Source organism: Vigna unguiculata, chromosome 6 (genome assembly GCF_037176805.1).
Source record: "Vigna unguiculata cultivar grain cowpea cultivar isolate G323 ecotype 2 chromosome 6, ASM3717680v1, whole genome shotgun sequence".
NCBI classification, from domain to species: domain Eukaryota; kingdom Viridiplantae; phylum Streptophyta; class Magnoliopsida; order Fabales; family Fabaceae; genus Vigna; species Vigna unguiculata.
In genome coordinates this window covers 2,238,851-2,257,543 of record NC_140797.1, presented here as the reverse complement: position 1 = coordinate 2,257,543, position 18,693 = coordinate 2,238,851, and the positions used below count along the sequence as shown (strand labels likewise).

Genomic DNA, 18,693 nt, shown 5'->3' with positions numbered 1-18,693 from the left:
TGAAGAATTTAAAATTTATTGACAAACCCGTGGATCCTAATACTAAACTTCTACCAAATCAGGGAGCCTATGTTAGATCTTGAGCGATATGAAATTGAATTATCTTATAGTTACTCGTAGTGACATTTCCTTTGCAGTTGGTGTGGTAAGTCAATCTCTTAATTCCCCATCTGAAGATCATTGGAATGTTGTCATTCGTGTATTAAAGTACATTACAAAATCTCTTGGAAAAGGGTTGTTATACGGTTCCGATAACCATGTAAGAGTGGTTTGCTATTCAGATACTGATTGGGCAGAGTCTCCTTCGGATGAAAGGCCTACATTCGGATATTTGTGTCTCCATTGGTGGTAACTTGTTCTCTTGGAAAAGCAAGAAACAAAGTGTTGGTTCAAGATCTAGTGCAGAAGCAAAATGTAGAGCTATGGCCTTGTGAGTTTGTTTGGCTTAAGAAATTGCTTAGAGAATTACAATTTGGAGATGCTACTCAAGTGACACTAGTGTGTGACAATCAAGTTGCTCTGCATATTAGTTCTAATCTTGTCTTTCATGAGAGGACCAAACACATTGAGATTAACTGTCATTTCATTCTAGAGAAGATTGTATCTAGAGACCTCTTTGTTATGTGGGTACCAAACATATTGAATCAGTTTTATGAAAACTAGGACCAATTTGGCACTTCTTGAAATAAACAAGGACTAAAAGAGTAATTTAACCTTCAGTATATTCAGTAAGTACTAATGCAAAGAGAACTTAGCACCAATGTACTACTGTTTTAAATAAAGGAAACAAAGAACAATGTCTACCATGAGCACACTGCCATCTCAGCCAAAAAGCCTATTCCTCCACCAATCCCCCTCCTCTCATTAACATTCCTCTCCCTATATTTCCTCCACCCCTACTATCAAAAAGGATCTCTAACATTCGCTATGGACCCCCAATTAATGGTTTTCCATTTTTTCCTTTCATACACCCTTGTAACTTTTATTTCTCATTTTCTTGGCCTGGGCTTGATTCATATCATATATTTTAACTACTCTTCCTAATTTCATAATTTAAATTTTGCAGGACACTTTGTCAAAGCTATGGAAGCAAGCTATGCACATGCTAAGACAGGTCATCATATATTTGGAATCCTATTGGGTTTCTTTTCATCAATAATGGGTGGAACTAGTTACTGTCTTATTAGGGCTGGAGCTAAGGCATCCGATCAGCCTATGTAAGATTATATTTTTAGTGCTTTTGGATTTTCTTATTGATCAAATTCCGCATATTAGTTCCTTGATTATTTAAGCCTTAGTTTTCTTTAGCTTTGTTTATTTTGATATGGGTTTAAAGTGGTCAAAACGGGTAACCTGGCCTGACCCGACTCAACACACCACGTGTTGATGATTTAGTGAGTCAACCTAACCGGGCTCACTTTTTAGTGAGCCAAAAAAATTCGAATCAGGTTGATGGGTTCACTTAATTAAAAAAAGATACAATTTTTTTATTTTTTTTTTCAGTGAAAACTAAATTATAATTCTAATTAAAATCTAAATAAACTTTAATACAATCAAAATACAAACCAAAATAAAAAAAATACAAATTATTTATGTGTTGGCTAAAAAAAAAAATTTAACATGACCCAAATGTAAAGCCCAACTTAATAAAAAATCTCTTGTGTACCCTTTTATCTGTGGGTTGGTGAGGCAACCCAACTCACCACGGGTTCAACCCAATGTTATCAAATTTCGGCCATGGCGGCACCATGGCGGAAATCGGTTGCGGTTTCCCGACCTACCGCCACAACATGACGGAGGCGAAGCGGGTTTCCTGTGGCGGCTCGTGGCGGCCGCTTTTCGCATGGCGGCTGGCGGTGGCGAAACGGTAATGGCGAAAAAAGAGAACTGAAGAAAGAGACAAGCAGTAGCAAAGTGGAAGAGATACTGCAGCTACTGTGTCTGAGAAGAGATGAGTAGTGTGGGAGATGAGATAGGCGGTGGCTGCCACAAATAAACCCTAATTTCATCCTTCTATGCGTTTTACTCCATCAATTTTACTGAGGTTTAATTTGGGTCAGGCCCACTAACATTATTTGACCTAACCTAAGTCCAAAACCCCTCCTCTCTTTTTCTTTTATATTTTACTGTGGCCCTTTTCTTATTCTTTTACCAGTTACTGCAGTAAAATATTACTAATGCAGTTAAATATCCATTAAAACATCTCTTCTCTTATTCTTTCAACTTTGGCCTTAGTTACTGCAACTAAGAGCCACAACTGCCACCACCAGTTGCTGCTGCCCACCATTGTCAGCCACTGCCGCCTGTCGCCTACCGTCACAATCAGCCACCGCCGCCTGCCTCCGGCTGCCACAGTCAGCCACTGCCGCCTGCCGCCACTGTCAACTCCTTTTTTTTCAAATTTTTTTCTACTTCTCTTCTTTCTCTATAATTATTTTTTCAAAAATTATACTTTCCGCTATAACCCGATATGATTTCCGTTATAACTTTATAACGGATTTTTTGCTTGCCGATATTTTCCGTTATCCGATATTGATAACACTGGTTCAACCCGGATGAGCTGGGTCAAAAATCAACCCATATTGAAATTTGTAAAAATATTCCAACCGAACCTGACCGAACCCGTGGTGAGCCGGGTTGGCTTGCGGGTTTCAACCCTTTTTGACAGCTCTATCTGGGTTGTACTTGATTATTAGATTATTAGAATACTACGTCCTTCTCTTGTTTTTACTCTGATTGATTTGAAATATTTTGTTCCATCTATCATTACATTTTTGCATCGTATGTTGGTTATGTTTAATGAAAAGTAGTTCCAAGTTAATTTCTCTAAGAAATTATATCATGAAATGAAAACTTTATTTGGTATTTCTATATACTCTCTTTGTATTGAGAATACACATGATCATGGTTGTCAAACTCACGAGTTAATATATTAACTCGGAAAAGTTTACGTTTCTACAAACAACTTCATAGTTACCTCGAAAGCAAACTTGCTTTTGCTACAAACTCGATAAAATCTTGAGTGAATTGTGTTAACTTGCCCAAATTTGTGAGTTTGCAACCGTGTTGGTGAGTTCAAAGGATAAAAATTTTAAAGTACAAAATGGCAGACACCATAGTCCTTTGGTGTGCGAAAGTGAAAATGTCACTGTGATTAGAAGATAAGGGTCTCACTTCTACATCTTACTTCTTTGCTTGTTCTTCACTTAACCAATGCGCAATCTTCTCCTTGTGGCGCCGTCATTCACTCGCTGTGTCATTTGTTTGCTCGTCGCGCCACCATGGTTGTCTCCATTTCGTTCTTCTCTTGTGTTGCGGTCCTCTTCTCCTTTTCACAATGTCAGACTTGTGTTGGTCTACTCTAGTACACCGTGCAAGAGGAAGGGAATTTTATTGTGAGTAGGTGGTCTACTGGAGCTACAACGTTTAGAGAGGAAGGAAAGGTAATATATTATATTATTTATAAATTAGGTTTTGGAATTAGGAATTAGGTTTGGGAATTAGGAAATAGGTTTTTTAGTTTCACTTTTTAATTAGGAATAGGAACTATTTTTAATTATTTCTTAATTATATAATTGTATGATTTGGGATAAAATTAAAAAATGTATGGGAATGGACCAAATTCATATTGAGCGCAATCCAAGTAAATAAAGCATTCTGAACTTATATATTTGTATGGACTTATTTTTGACTATTTTGCTTAAATATTGTATTGTAATATCTGAATTGGTATGCTATTTATAACAATGTTGTCAAAATCGCGAGTAAGATCGCAAACTTGCACAATCCTATGAGTTTTCACTTCCAAGCAAGTTGACGTGAAGATTGGATCCAAAGCTGGTAGGATCGGAGCAATCTTTCAGTTTGCTTGCCGGATCTTTCATTGATCCTCCATGGCATTGTGATGTTAGTGTTTAACAAGTGTTGATGATGTTAAGGTTTTGACGACTCCCATGTCTTATTAAAATTTGACCTGTCCATGTTTTCTTAAGAAAGTGACCCGACTTGACCCGACCTAACCCAACCTAAAAGCCTAGTATTTTTCCCTCCTTTTTTGTTAGGTTAACTTTCACATGTCAAAAGCAGAAGACTCACACGATACACGTGCAGCTTCATCAATTCATGGAATCAACACCTTCATTGTCGTGAACACACGGTATCATCATCGCTGCCATCTTCGCCACCCTTCCCTATAAATCTATTGTTCAACTCATTTTCTCACCTTCACTTTATCTTTTCCTAGCATACTTTGAATAATCCATACTACTATCCTCTTCAAATTCTCTGGATATTGATTTTTTAATCAAATTTTTGTTGCAACACTGAAACCACACCAAACCATATTTTTTATCATCTCCCAGAGCTGCTATAGATTCTTTGACATCCTTTTGCACAGTTTTACATTTCATATTTCTTGCTTTCCCATCAGTAGAAACACAATGACTCCATGCTGGATTAGTCCTTTCTATCATGCTTTCCAATAAATCAAGTTACCAGTAATAGATTCACAATACTCGAAAGTAGATCTTCTATCAGAAGGAAATCTTGCCCATTCATCATATGAACAACAAACAACTTTTGTATGGTTATTGGAACCATATAACAAACCTTTTCCAGTAGATCATTTAATGTTCTTTAATATATGGATGATTGCATTCCAATGATCTTGACATGGGTAACTAAGAAATTGCTCACCACACTGACTGCAAAGGAAATGTCAAGATGAGTAACTGAATGGTAATTTAATTTCCCAACCAATCTTCTACATTACTTAGGATCTAAAATAGGATCCCCATGATTTGGTAGGAGTTTGGTATTAGGATTCATGTGTGTGTCAACAAGTTTTAAATTCATCAACCCAGTTTCCTCCAAAATATCAACTGCATACTCCCTTTAAGATTCAACAATACCATCATTGGATTGTGCTACCTCAATACCCAAGAAATATCAGAGTTTGCCAAGATCCTTGGTTTGAAAATGGTGGCAGAGGTGTTGTTTCATCTAGGAGATGCCATGGTGGTCACTACCTGTAAGAACAATGTCATCAACATATACAATCAAATAGACACATCCAACACTTGAGTGACAATAAAATACTAAATGATCTACCTCACTTTGAGTAATACTGAATTGTTGAACAATGTTGTTAAACTTTCCAAAAGAGACTGTTTTAGGCCATATACAAAAGATATTTATGTTTCATAAGGTTCACCAATAAGCTTTTTGAAATTACCTTAAAATAACGCATAGAAGTTACAATTCATAGAGCTATTTTAAGTCCAAATGAAGCTACTCAAAAGCATTTTCCGGATGCCTTCAAAATTGAAAGATGAGTGTAGATAATTTCGGCCCAAACTCAACATATTTTAGCTTTTAAATTTGTAGATAAACATAAAATTATAATGACTTAGTGTATTGCAGAAACATTTTTAGAGCAAACACTGATGGGATTTTGTTAATTAGCAACATACCTATTTAATATGGATTCTAATCTTCTACTAACACGCTGAATCTTTTCTGAATCATTTAAGTTAGTTCGTTATTGTCATAGGCTTTTGACTTTAACAACAGCTTTCTTTTTCATTAACTATATTATGAGGTTAGATTGCCTGTAACGGATTTGTAGTGTAGTAGAGAACAAGAGTGGTTGGATATTAAAAGCGCATATTGCTTGCTGTTTAAATATTTTCAGAAATTAGAGTAGAGCACCAAATGTTTGTGGTCTTGGCAGTTTAGTTTTGGAAGCATTGTATCTGTATCTTAGTTATACGAATTTCCATTTTATTGCAGGTTAACTGTCTTTTCATTTGGCTTATTTGCTAGCCCTGCAATGGGAATATGTACTTATATCTTTGAGGTAAGTACATACTTTGATGAAACTACATCTTTAGCCAATGGGATTTGGGGTGTACTTTCTTGAAGAAATTGCTAAGTTATGCCAATAGCCATCGGTATATGGAAGAATGCACGTTTTAAAATTTATTTATAAGATTCCAATGTATCTATAATATTTATGTTTTTATGATTAATAATAATCATTCTAGTTATTTTCTTTTCTTTTTGCTAGATTAGTTCATTGTCTTCTTTTGGCTAGGGATGCAGCTTGGGAAGGCTAGGAACTGTGATCTTGAATTTATTCAAGCTAAGATGACCTAACATTCGGGGGTGAGTGAAAGTAGTAGAAACCATCTGCTTCTAATCCAATGCCACAATCATTCCTCCCATACGGATGGAAATCAAGTAGTATGCATTGGAAGGTTAACACATATATAACAGTTTAACAATACACTTTCAGACACAAGACTTTCGATCAGAGATTCTAAACAACATAGATGAACATGTAAAGAATAATAACAGAGGAACAAAGAAGTACTAAAGAATAAAGATAAAGGAAAAGAATGAATGAATAACAAAAATAGGCGTGAATTGTTATTGAAGATGAACAATATAACAACATATAAGAAAATTGAGGAAGAATCATCAATCCACTCATAAGAATTCAAGATAAGCCTCCAAATATGTAAGATGCTAAAGGAAAGGAGAGTTGCTTGTGATAATGATTTCATCATATACCAACAGATATACAACGTAAGGTTGATGATTGTAAATGAATAAAGAAGGATTACATTGGCACTAATAAGGAAATAACAACATAATCATGGACATCCATTATTATTTCTTACTATTAGCAGTACTGATGTTAGCCTACAATTCAACCTATTGTTAGGGAATTAGAAATATGTAATGAGTAATAATGTGCTTATATTTTAGGTATGGCAGAGGAATATCAAAAGGGATGAAAAAGCCAATTTTATTGATTTGATATCATGAATCTCCAAGCTTGATATGTGGTCCTTTTGTTTTGTGGTAACATTGTGTTCTTCTAGTTCAACAGTAGTTTTGTCTTTGCCTCTTGATAGAAAGTTGTTGGCTGCAAATGGGAAACCTTTTCTCCCGTTATTAAATTATTAGCAAAAAGAGTAGAGTAATTTTGGATGCGAGTGAGCTTTGCTTATGGAGATTAATTTAAAAGGACAATCGGCAATATAAAGCACAAAATCTAAGGTAAGATTAGAAGAAGGGCGTGTTTGACCAATGACATGAACTTTTATTTGAGAGCCATTTGCCATGCTAATGGAGGGCAAAAAATCCAAATAAGTCAGTTGGCAGAAAAATGACTTGTTACCAGACATATGATCAGAAGCATTGGAGTCAAGAATTTAAGGTTCAAGGGAGGAGGACTTAGAAATACAGGCTACAGGAATACCAGATTGAGCAACAACTGTGACAATTCGTGTAGCCTGCATGGCTGCCTTGTGTTGGAGAAACTTAGAAGTTTGAAGACATTTAATTTGAACACCAAATTGAAGTTCGACATTAGCCTTAAAGTGTTGAAATATAAGAAAAGTCGTAGACTTGGATTTAATAGGATAAAACCATGTGAACTGAGAGTATGCATCTACAAATGAAATGTAATATACACAACCAAAAGTAGAAGCAACATGAGAGGGTAAATCACTAAAAACTAATTGTAGTGGTTACGTATAAATAGTAGATGAAGAAGGCAATCTATGAGACTTGCCTATACAACAAGACAGACAGAAATCTAACTTTTTACTATGAAGTGAAAAATTACAACGACTGAGAACAAGTTTTAATACATCAACATGAGGATGACCTAGTCTAAAATGCCATATATTGAAACTGTTTGGAGAAGATGTGGATGTGACAACAGAAACAACATGTGAGGAGGCAGTGGAAGACAAGATAGCAGGAGGACTGGAAGAACAATGAAGATTGGGAAAATAGTAGAGCCCATCCGCACCAACATGACCACAAAGAAGGACTTCACGAGTGACCTGAGATTTCACATTACAACAATGTGGAAAAAATTCAAAATAAACATTGTTATCCTGAGAAAATTTACGAACAAAAAGAAGATTTTCTATAATAGACGGGACAAGGAGTAATTGATGAAGATTAAATAACACAGAAGGATAAGACGAGGGAGAAAGAGGAGATGATCCAAAAGCAGAAACTGTCAAACCTTCACCATTGCCTCCAAAAATGTTGTCAAGGCCATGATAGGGTTGAAGTTGTTGAATATTCTAGGAGTCATTAGTAACATGAAATGACGCACCAGAATCTAGAATCCATGTGGTTGAAGGGGCAGAGGTAGTAGCAGAAGCAACCGTAGCATTGGGATGTGTGGGAGCTATAGTGGAAGAGGCAGTGGCAACAATGGTGTTCATGGGAGGAGAAGGTGATGAAAAATGAAGAGGTTGTCGGGTTGTATGATCATAAAGGGCTAATGAAGTGTGGCCATATTTAAGACATATTTGGCATTGGAAGTTATCAAAACATCTGTAGGAAGACCTTCTCCATTTTGGTCTTTGTTGAATCAGAGAAAAAAAAGGTGTTATTTTCTTGGTCTGGGGGCAGATTTGGATGGTCCAAGTAATACAAGCCATTCCATTGTCTAGCATGTCCAATCGTCCTGCCCGAGTACTTGTTCTGTAGAATACAAACATTGTCATAAAAGATAACATTGCATGAGAGATCTTGTATGAGCTTTTTTATGGAGATCAAACTAATAGACAATTTAGGGTTATGGATGGGCTTATTTGGACTTCTCCTTGACCTGCTACAATCATTAGAGAGCCATCAGCTGTGGATATTTTCTTGTTGCTAGGGCAAGGAATGTAAGAAGAGAAATGTTTAGGTAGGGGTGTCATGTGGTCGGTAGCCCCAAAATCTTGTATCCAATATGGGTTATAGTTTTTATCTGAGGCATTAAGTCCAAAAGAAGGAAACTTACCAAACATACCTGAATGTGCCAGAGAACAACTAGCTAGAGACTTATCTAACTTGTTGAGGAATGATCTCATCTGCTCTACTTTATCCTGGTTAAGGTGAAATACTCCTCCTCTATTTTCATCATTTGTTGCAGCCCCTATGTGTGCTTGTCCTCCCTTTCTAGTGTTGTCTCCTTTTTTTCCCCACTCCTTGTCACGATTTTGGGATCTCCAATCTCCACTAAGTGGCTTTCCATGCAGCTTCCAACATTTATCATGAGTGTGGCGAGGCTTGTTACAAAAGGTACACCATACTCCTTCACCTTTCTTCTCCATATTGGCTATTCCCCCTTTTTTTTGGTCGTCCATCATGGCTGATCCGGAAGCTACCATGGCTGAATTTTCCATGGTTGGGGTTTCTAACATTATTCCCCTTCTGCTTTCTTCACTTCTGACCATAGCTACTATTTCATTAATTCTTGGAATTTTTTCTTTTCAAAGGATTTGGACTCTCACTTGATCAAAATCAAAATTAATCCCCACCAGGAAATCATAGGCTCAATCTTGCTTAATATACTCTTTGAGCATTGCTGAATCATCTGAGCACTTGGCTTTTATGACCCTGTAATGGTCTAATTCCATCCATAGTGATTTGAGTTGATTGGCATATTCTATAACAGTCTTGTTTCCCTATTTGGCAGTGATATGATAGTCTTCACCTTCACATCATATATTTGAGCAGCATCTTTAGCTTTGGAGTATGTCTGCTCCATGGCATTTCGGATCTCCTTTGCAGAATTAAGAAACATGTAAGTATCAGTGATTTCTGGGACCATGGAGTTCCATAGCCATGCCATGATCAGAGTCCTCTTCATCCCATTTTGTAAATCTGGGATCTTCTTCTTTAGGAGCATCGTCAGTCAAGTGGTTAGATTTCCCTTTATCTTTCAAAGTTTTGTGAACAAGTTGGGCCCATTTGAAATAATTCTTCCTGGTCAATCGTTAGGCAATGTTGAGGTTCTGCAGTTGTTCCTGAGTGTTCTGTGATGTAGTGTTCACAACTTCAGCAATTTGGTCTGCCATGTCCACGTAATGCAGCCAGTAGGAATTGATTGTTGCAAAAAAAAAAACACGACAGCAGCAATGAAGGCTGTCCTGAAAGGAATGGTGGCAGCAATGAAGGCTGTTGTCTAGGGTTTAAGCCAATATTTGAGAGCGGCTCCCAATATTTGAGAGCTCTGATACCATGTTAGAAGTGGAGTTTAAGTCTAACTTAATCTCACAAAACCAGCCTGTAAGGTGAGGTTTGTAAAGGTCAACCTTAAATAGGCTTAATTTGTTGGTATTGTTGAGCAAAATTCTTCTCATCAAGTCTAAGTGATTAGATGGGAGAATATGACCGAACCTTACAGCTTGAAAACTATAAAATTCGCTAAATGTGAGTGAGTACGTAACAATGTGGTATGGTGGGTTGTCAAAGGTGGACTTGGGTTGCGTTAGTTGTTCATTGCAATGGCCAAGCTAAGTCGTAATTCAAATTTAGCACTTGGGGTACTACGCTTTTAACTAGACAAAGTGTTGTAACTATCCACTATAACTTTATAACTAGTAGTTGGGCAATTATTGTGAGGAGATTATTGTAGGTTGCATAATTGTACTGTGGCGGAGGTTAGGTGTGCTATTATGTTTTTAATTAGAAAGAATTGTGTTTTGGCTTTCAACTATAACTTTTAGTGTACGATAAATGCATGATCCAACAGATTTAATAAGCTTTGTATCTATTGAAGAATTAAAATAGGGAGAAAACTAAAGAACTCTATTGACCAGATCTTAAAAAATGACAGAAGATGATGAACCTTCGTAACAAGCGTAGGTTAGAGGATCATCAGTAGAAAGGTATCCGTTATTACTGACTAATAGGAGAACCATGCAGTCAACTAGATCTAACAGATTCTTGTACTAGACAAGTAAAAATCAAACAAAAATAATCTTTGCAAAGAATATCACTATCCAAACAAAGGAAAAGTACTAATTTGAAAAATATAGACCTATTTGGTTTGGGAAAGTATTTTCTGTTTATAATTTTAATTTAAAAACTACTGCCCTGTTTTCTCTTTAGCTTTGAGTGGAATATTGCTAAAATACTTTTTTATTGTTTTCATAGTTTCCTATCTAAATCTTCGAAGACATAAAATATGAAGACAAGTCTTCTGTAATTATAACTTAAAATAAGGAATTAAAACATAAAATATATTGTTAAATAAAACAGTCCCTTAAATTCTACTTTTAAAATTCAAGCCCAAATATGTAATTCAACTATAGCTACCATAAAAATACATTCAACGGATCCCAATTATGAATTCATAAATTCTGGATTTTCCACAATGGAGGGTTGTTTGTACTTATTTTTAAAAAGTTCTTATATTTAGTAAAATAAGCAGATTTCTACTGCTTTTTTTTTTTTTTTTGTCTAATATGCTTATTTTAATATTAAGCAGTTTTGTAATAAGCATCCTCTCTACTTCTCATATACGTGGTCATAGTAAAAGGTGTTTATTTTGAGAACACTTATTTTAAGTTTAAACAAACTGGCTTTAGTCTTTCCAGCTACTTATTATGTCAAACTTACTTTTCTGAGTTTTTTACTCCTTCAGCATAATGGAAAAAAAGGTTCCTCCATTAATAGTTTCATAAATAAATGTTTTTCATTCAAAGGCACCAGATTCATGTCAAATATTGCTTGTTTGAGTGATTGTCACGTTTCCATAGTAAGGATAAACTGTATTTTACCTCGGATATCTGAAAATTTTGGTACTTTACAATAACTTCTCCTTTTGCAGGATTTTGTGCTACCAGGATTTCAGTCTATTTTGCTTATGCTTGTGAGTAGTATTATGGGCTTCTTTGCTGAGGTGAAAACCTAAACTGCATGGATAGTTTACTTTTTCTACAAAAAATAGTAAGTAGCAACTTTCATAGTATAGGCAATTGGTGTGATTAAATAATGGTCCTTTGATGCTGCTGTGGAAATGAGGACTACATACAAACCTGTTTTCTGTAGTGGTAGATAGGCAGATGAAAATAAGATAGAAAAAATGCTATTAAGCATGGTTCTGCTGCTGAGACTGATATAGACCTTGCAGTTCATTACTCCATGGTTCTGCTCATCTGGTGAACTATATATTGTGACAGTAGCACTTCTCAAGGCTTTTCTCATTTACCGTATAGGCTTGTGAAGCAATAATTTATGTTTGAACGTAGTCTTATGTGACATTTTCTTGTTTGAAATTTTAGAAGATTTAGCTAGACAGGAGTGAAAAAGAAAACAAGCTGCACAAACAGTATAACTTTAGTAGGGTTGGAATTGGATATAGACTAGTCTAGGCTAAGGCTCATCTCAAAGCAGATGTGGCTTTACTTTTTTAAATTTGAATTCTGATTACTAACTTATTGTCTTTATTTTATTTTTTTCAAAGCTTAGATTGCCTTTCTAAAAGGCCTAGCATAACTTGAAAACCTATTTAAATATCTACTTTGTAATATGGCTATTAAATAGGCTAATGGGCAAATAATTTAAATCAAGCAAGTTTAAATTTTTTATTGTCTTAGGATATTAAAATAAACATTTAATATAATGAAAATACTAATCTAGGCCATTAGACCCACAACAACTTTTTATATGGTGTAAGTCCAGATCATTTGACCTTAATGGGCTTTGAAAAGCCTTGGCCTAGATTATTTACTAAATTGGTCTAGGTCGTGCCTAATATGGGCCAAGTTATAGGTTCTGACCTATTTGTACTAGGATTTTGGAAGGCATGTTTCTTTCACTAATTAGAGCTTCTGTTGGCATTTTGTCACTTCGTTTTTCAAGATGATCATTGCACCTGTGAGCAAAGAAGCAAAGTTCCATAGAAGTTGACCATGATGAACAGCCTTTGTCATTCAGTTTCTTTGTCGTGATAATGGGAGTCCCAAAATTAGATAATACAAGACCAACAACTTTGAGGAGAAGAAAACAAAAATATGAGGTCAGAAATAACTGGGTTTATGCTTAACTTAATTTTACAAACTGACTTACAAGGTGAAGTTTACATCCATTAGATAGTTTGTGGGTAGTCTAACATCAGGCCGTTAGCGATTTTAGCAGTACCAGATCTCTCCAAACGTTGGTGGAGATGCCTCTAGTAAAGGATTGGGGCAGATGGTGGGGGGGGTGGGTACCTGTTTTGTTAGAAGAGGGTAGGCCCTTAGCTTTATGGAATCAAGCTTTATCTAATAGAGGGCAAAATAAATTGGTGTAGGAAAGGAAGTTAATGGTAATGGTCCAAGTGGTACACAGATGGAAACACTATTTGACTGAGCAAAAGTTTTTGACACTCGAAAAGGTCATATGGGCTTCAAAAGTCATTGGGTTTGATTTGAAATTCAAAATCGTCATGAGAAGAACACTATAGCGGATGCTTTGTCCAGGCAGGTGGTCTGCCCTACCATATCTGTTGTGCAACCATAAGAGTAGAAGGATTGGGAAGTGGAAGTTCAAAAGGATGAAAAATTATGTGCATTGAAGCAAGATTTGTTGGTGGATCCTAACGCTTATGATAACTATGAATTAAATTAGGGGAGATTAATTTATCTTGATTATATAACTTAACCTGTTTAGATAAGTCAAGTGGTCTGCCCTAATTAATTACAATATCCTATTGTAGATTCTCAACTATATGATCACCTGAATCAACATGAAACATACTTCTATTTTATGGTATTGTTACTAAATCTTTCGCAGGTCTTGTTAGCACGCGGACTGCAACTTGAGAGAACCGGTAAAGTTGCCAATGTTCAGTACGTGGAGGTATACTTCTCTCTTAAAAGCTGGTTGTTCTCTTTTTTCTTTTTCTCATTTGACTGTTAACAACTAAGTTCCTACATTTTTGACATCCCAAGTTTTATATATATATATATATATATATATATATATATATATATATATATATATATATATATATATATATGTCAGGTTTCCCAATCTGCCTAACCGTAGCCAGTCATACTCTTTCCATTTTTAGTTCTTTAGGATATTTTACTTGGATCAATATTAAATAAGTCATCATCATAGTCAAACGGATATTGAGGTGTTGGTTTTGGAACAACAGTTTTAGACACCTTAACCCTTACAAAGACATTCAATGTTATTAGTAAGTTCTATTTTACGTGATTCAATACATTTAGTCTATTCCTGGTTAAACATGATTAAACTTTTCCTGTGCTTTTTTCTATGTTAGTCATCTTACCAATGATCTATGCCTTGACGTTGTCAATAGAATCGGATGATGATATTATTTTTTTTGTCATGTGCCATCTGTGCACCAGTGTCACTTGACAATTTACATGTTAATGCTTTTGTGGAGTATTTCCTTACTTTTGATCCTTGAATTGGAGGATAATACAGACCAACATTTCTGTGTTTCAGGCAGGCCTAAGGCAATTATGGAGCCTTGCTTTTACAAAAGTGGCTCCATCTTTTGATCGCCTCGTAGGTGTTTCACTTATTGTTATCTCTGTGTGTTGCACCATGTATATAGGACCTGATAAAGAGACGGAATGATATAGATTTGAGCGATGTAGTTGTGCAGTTTATATGACGTTATTATCATTTGTTATATTGAACTTGTTTATATAAACTCTAGTCTTAATTGGTCTATTTTAACGCTTTATCCGTCTCTGTTTGTTCTTATTTAGCTGCTTCAGTCTTCAGATGATGGCACTTAATTGTTTTCAATCAAAAGGATTAACTTCAGATTATGTCAGTTTTAAAAACCAAATTCAAGTAAATTGTACCGATTTCTGAAAAAGTTATCCCTAATATAAATAAGCATATTATCAAACCATGAAATAGGTTTTTTTCTCAATCAAATCCTGATTTTCCAAAGCATTCACGTATTGGTTGGTTACCTTATCTGAAAATATGAACAACTCTAAGATCCATATTCGAAAAAAAGTTGAAGCATGTAACCCATTTTTCTTTTAAATTCCATCGAACAATGAGGCTTACTAAAAGTTTGTCTATCAGGACTCACTCCTATTCCAACCATAACCTGTTCAAACCTACAAATTCTGCGTGTTAAATTAGCAAAATAGCCACCTTCAATTTTGAATCCAAATTTTTTTTCAATGTCATGATAAGCTATAATAAGAAGTGTAACACCTTCTCCGAGCTTTTGAAATGCTGTTAGTATGACTAACACTAGAATGTCTAAAATTTTCTTTAAATGTTCCATCAATTTTACATTTAATAAGATCCATTGGAAGTGAGCTTTCACATCTAGATAACCTTAGTTATCTTAATGTTTATTGGGATCTTCCTTGAATTTTCTTAATCACCTTAACACCATATTGGCTAAACTCTAAAATGGGTCTTTATCATTTGGTATCAAAGCTTATGTTAAATTTCAAAATATTCAAGCCTTAAATAGTATAGGAGATCCCCTTTTATAAGTGTGGAATAGAGCCTCCTTGCAAAAATACAAAGTAAAGACTAAAAGTGTAATATAGTCCATCTTCAAGGAAGACACAAGGAGAAAGACATGTGAATGGAGGGAGACTTCCATGGAGGTGCTTGGATGCGCGGAAGCAAGATGATATGGTGAAGGTGCGAAAATGGTATTTAGAGAGAGCTCTTAAGTGAGGTTAGGCCAACACTCAAGGAAGGAGGCTAGAAGAAGCCACTAAGGGCAACTCTAGCCTATGTTAATTCATAAAAAGAGAAGTGTATGTAGGCATCTCAACAAAGTTTCTCTACTATATTCATGAATGATTTTTACACGGTCCTTAAGCTCTCTATTTATAAGAGAGCTAGGTGGTCTAGAAAAAGGGAGGGAAAAGGGTATAAAATGTTGAATTTAGAGCGAAAAAGAGAGCATGAGTATGGTGTGACTTGTTTAGTTAGCAAGTCACATGGGACATGCTGCTAGGCATAAAAGGAGAAGCTTGGTGGACAAGCTTGGCGCAAATTCTAGAAGCTTCATGTGTCTTCCTTCAAAAGGCCTATTAGAATGAGCCAAAATCTGTCTGGTCCAAAACACTTTCAAGGTCCAAAAACCCTACAGGACCCAATACATGGCTAAAAGAAAACCATATTCTACTAGGCCCAAAATACCAAGCCAAAAATTAAAACCAAATATAGTATTTACAAATAAAGAGTCTTAGGTTAGGTCTTCATCCTCCTTGGCCCATGTGAACTTCATCTTAGGCCTTGCATGCTCAAAGGAGGCTCATTCTTCTTGTATCTTCCTCGCCATGACTCTAGTAGTTAGTCCCTTTGTTAGAGGTCTCTCATCATCAAGCCTCTCCAAAATACGCCTCATTTGTTTGGCTCCAAGGAGATGCTCTCCTCCACTCCAAGTACTATTACACTCATCCAAGTTGGCACTAGTTTGACCTACAAAATAAACAAATAAAAGAGTCAGCATGTCAACTTAAGTTAAGTCAACTAAGGTTAACAAATCAACCAAAGTCAACATAAAACATAACCAAAGAATGTGAAAAAATTGACCTTCTAAACATGTGTATTCCATAAAAATTGACCTTCTACTATGTTTTGGAGCTGAAGATTAATATTTTAAGCATAGGTCAAATAGTGGCAAAAGGAAACTCGATTCAAATAAAGAACTAGGTACTGCACCTTAAGGACAAGCATGGTCGACTAGCAGTCCGGGTAGAAAAGAAAAAAACTCATATGTATAAATTGGAGTTGAGCATCCTGTAGAAAAGATGTTTGAAACCTGTGGACAGTGAAGGCAGTACGGGATCTGTTCGGAACGGCATGGTGAAGAAAGAGACAACCAATCTTGTCAAAGAAGTAATGTTGTTGATGATGGGATGTAGCTCGGGGGATGAGCATAAACAAGTGGAGAAGCCGACAAGAAGGTTGAGTGTCATAAATCAGTCCAGTAGCATGGAGAGGTCGTCAAGATGTGCAGATAGCATTGAAAGCTTGGCAAAGAGTGTGGAGATCTCAAACAGCCCAAAAAGGGTCTTAAAGATCTCGGTGGAACATGTGGAAAGGTCGGTGGAGCATGAGGCTAGCTTAGTTAGCTCGGTGGGAAGTTCGAATTGCTTTATTAAGTCGGTGGAGCAAATGGAGTGCCCAGACCATTTGGGGGAGCAAGTGAACATCTCAAAAAGCTTAGCAGGGAACCTAGGTAGCTTAGATAGCTCAACGTGGAGTGTGGATAGCTTGGATCTTGAACAGGAAGTGTTAAGTTTGCAAGAGAAGTTGCATGCGGAGAAGGATCTGAGAGTTGTACTAGAGGTGCAAGATGAGAAGTGGCGACTGTGACGCCCTGACTACTATACTAAATAATTATTATTTGATAAAAAGATATGGAATTAATTTTTTTTTCATAAGATTATCCTTGAGAGAACATTAATAATAACATAACTTCATATTCATATATATAGTTTACATCTTTGTAATTGTTCATGAAATATTACAAAAATATATATTTGTAAAATATTAAGAGTCCTACATCAGAATAGAAGATTATCTATATTTTTAATATTTCCTAAACATATTAATAGAAATTATCCATGAGTCAATCTTCAGAAGATCCACCAATAATATCCCGAACAACTCTCACTGAGTAGGTTCCTCTTCTGCTCATGCAACAGGTACATATGAAAGAAAAATATGAAAGGAGTGAGGTCTTTATAAGCCTTAAATATCAATCTTAATAAACTCAACAAACAATACAGACACCGGGGGCCTAGATTTGGACCTACAACCACAAAACTTGATCTTGTTTTACCAGACATATGGATCCATATTCCACTTCTGATGATCCAATATGAACATCAAAAGTTACTTTGGGAAGTGATTAGGTAGTTGAGTATTTCTCATAAAATATTGGTACAATCATAATTATTTCTTTCTCGAGAATATTAGCCATTCATCGGCTCACAAAAGAGATATATACTCAATACCTAACCTTGGCGATGCCGAGTAGGTATCGGATAGTCCCAAGTTTGGCCTATGAATATCCTAGTCCAGTGCACTATTCTGAACTATCCAGATATTCACCTACTTGGTAAAACTTCCTTAGACCCCACCATGGTCCCTGCCTTTCATCCCGCAGTGTACTAAACAGTGACTTCCCAAATACAAACACTCTGACACTGATTTAATCTCAACTTATTGAAACCAGACTTAACTCTTACTTAACTGACATACTCTTGGATATTTTCAAAGGTCATAAAATGTGATGACTATCAAATCATATCATTGTATAAACTATACACAAAGAATATAAAACAACGATAAAATGTACATGTAATTTTCTTCTATCAAAGCTTACTGAAAAAAATAATATTTACTTTCACTTCACATTTATTTTTATTTTTTAATTATAAAATAATGATAAAATAAGAATCAAAGCAAGAACTTTAAATAAATAATTAAATAAGGATTATAACATTATAAATAAATAAAATAACAAAATATAAATTAAACGGGACTAGTGCGTAACTGGAGATATATTAATTGAAATAAATAAATAGGACCAGTGTATAACTAGAGATAAATAAAATAAAATAAATAAATAGGACCAGTGCGTAACTGGAGGTAAATAAAATAAAATAAATAAATAGGATCAGTGCGTAACTGGAGATAAATAAAATAAAATAAATAGGACCAGTGCGTAACTGGAGATAAATAAAATAAAATAAATAAATAGGACCAATGCGTAACTGGAGATAAATAAAATAAATAAATAGGACCAGTACGTAACTGGAGATAAATAAAATAAAATAAATAGGACCAGTGCATAATTGAAGATTAAATAAAATAAATAAATAAACAGGATCAATACATATTTGGAGATTAAATAAAATAAATAAATAA

The 18,693-nt window shown here is 35.4% G+C and overlaps 1 protein-coding gene and 1 pseudogene across 8 annotated transcripts in view; one reads left to right on the top strand and one right to left on the bottom strand.

Annotated features, from left to right (window-relative positions):
* Positions 1-14,496, top strand: part of LOC114187613 (Nodulin MtN21 /EamA-like transporter family protein) — a 48,166-nt gene extending 33,670 nt beyond the window's left edge. For 3 of the 8 annotated variants that reach the window (XM_028075905.2, XM_028075904.2, XM_085674745.1), the window contains exons 6-10: positions 1,067-1,217; positions 5,791-5,857; positions 11,636-11,707; positions 13,582-13,647; positions 14,266-14,496. In XM_028075905.2, the coding sequence (XP_027931706.1) occupies positions 1,067-1,217; positions 5,791-5,857; positions 11,636-11,707; positions 13,582-13,647; positions 14,266-14,400 (491 nt within the window). In that variant the 3' untranslated portion in view covers positions 14,401-14,496. Of the gene's footprint in view, positions 1-1,066; positions 1,218-5,790; positions 5,858-6,067; positions 6,166-11,635; positions 11,755-12,669; positions 13,649-14,265 lie in introns of those variants that run through there. The other 5 variants (XR_014995843.1, XR_014995842.1, XR_014995844.1 and 2 more) reach the window with 5 other exon arrangements.
* LOC146885379 (uncharacterized) lies at positions 7,221-9,878 on the bottom strand (annotated as a pseudogene).
* Positions 14,497-18,693: the final 4,197 nt, after the last annotated feature.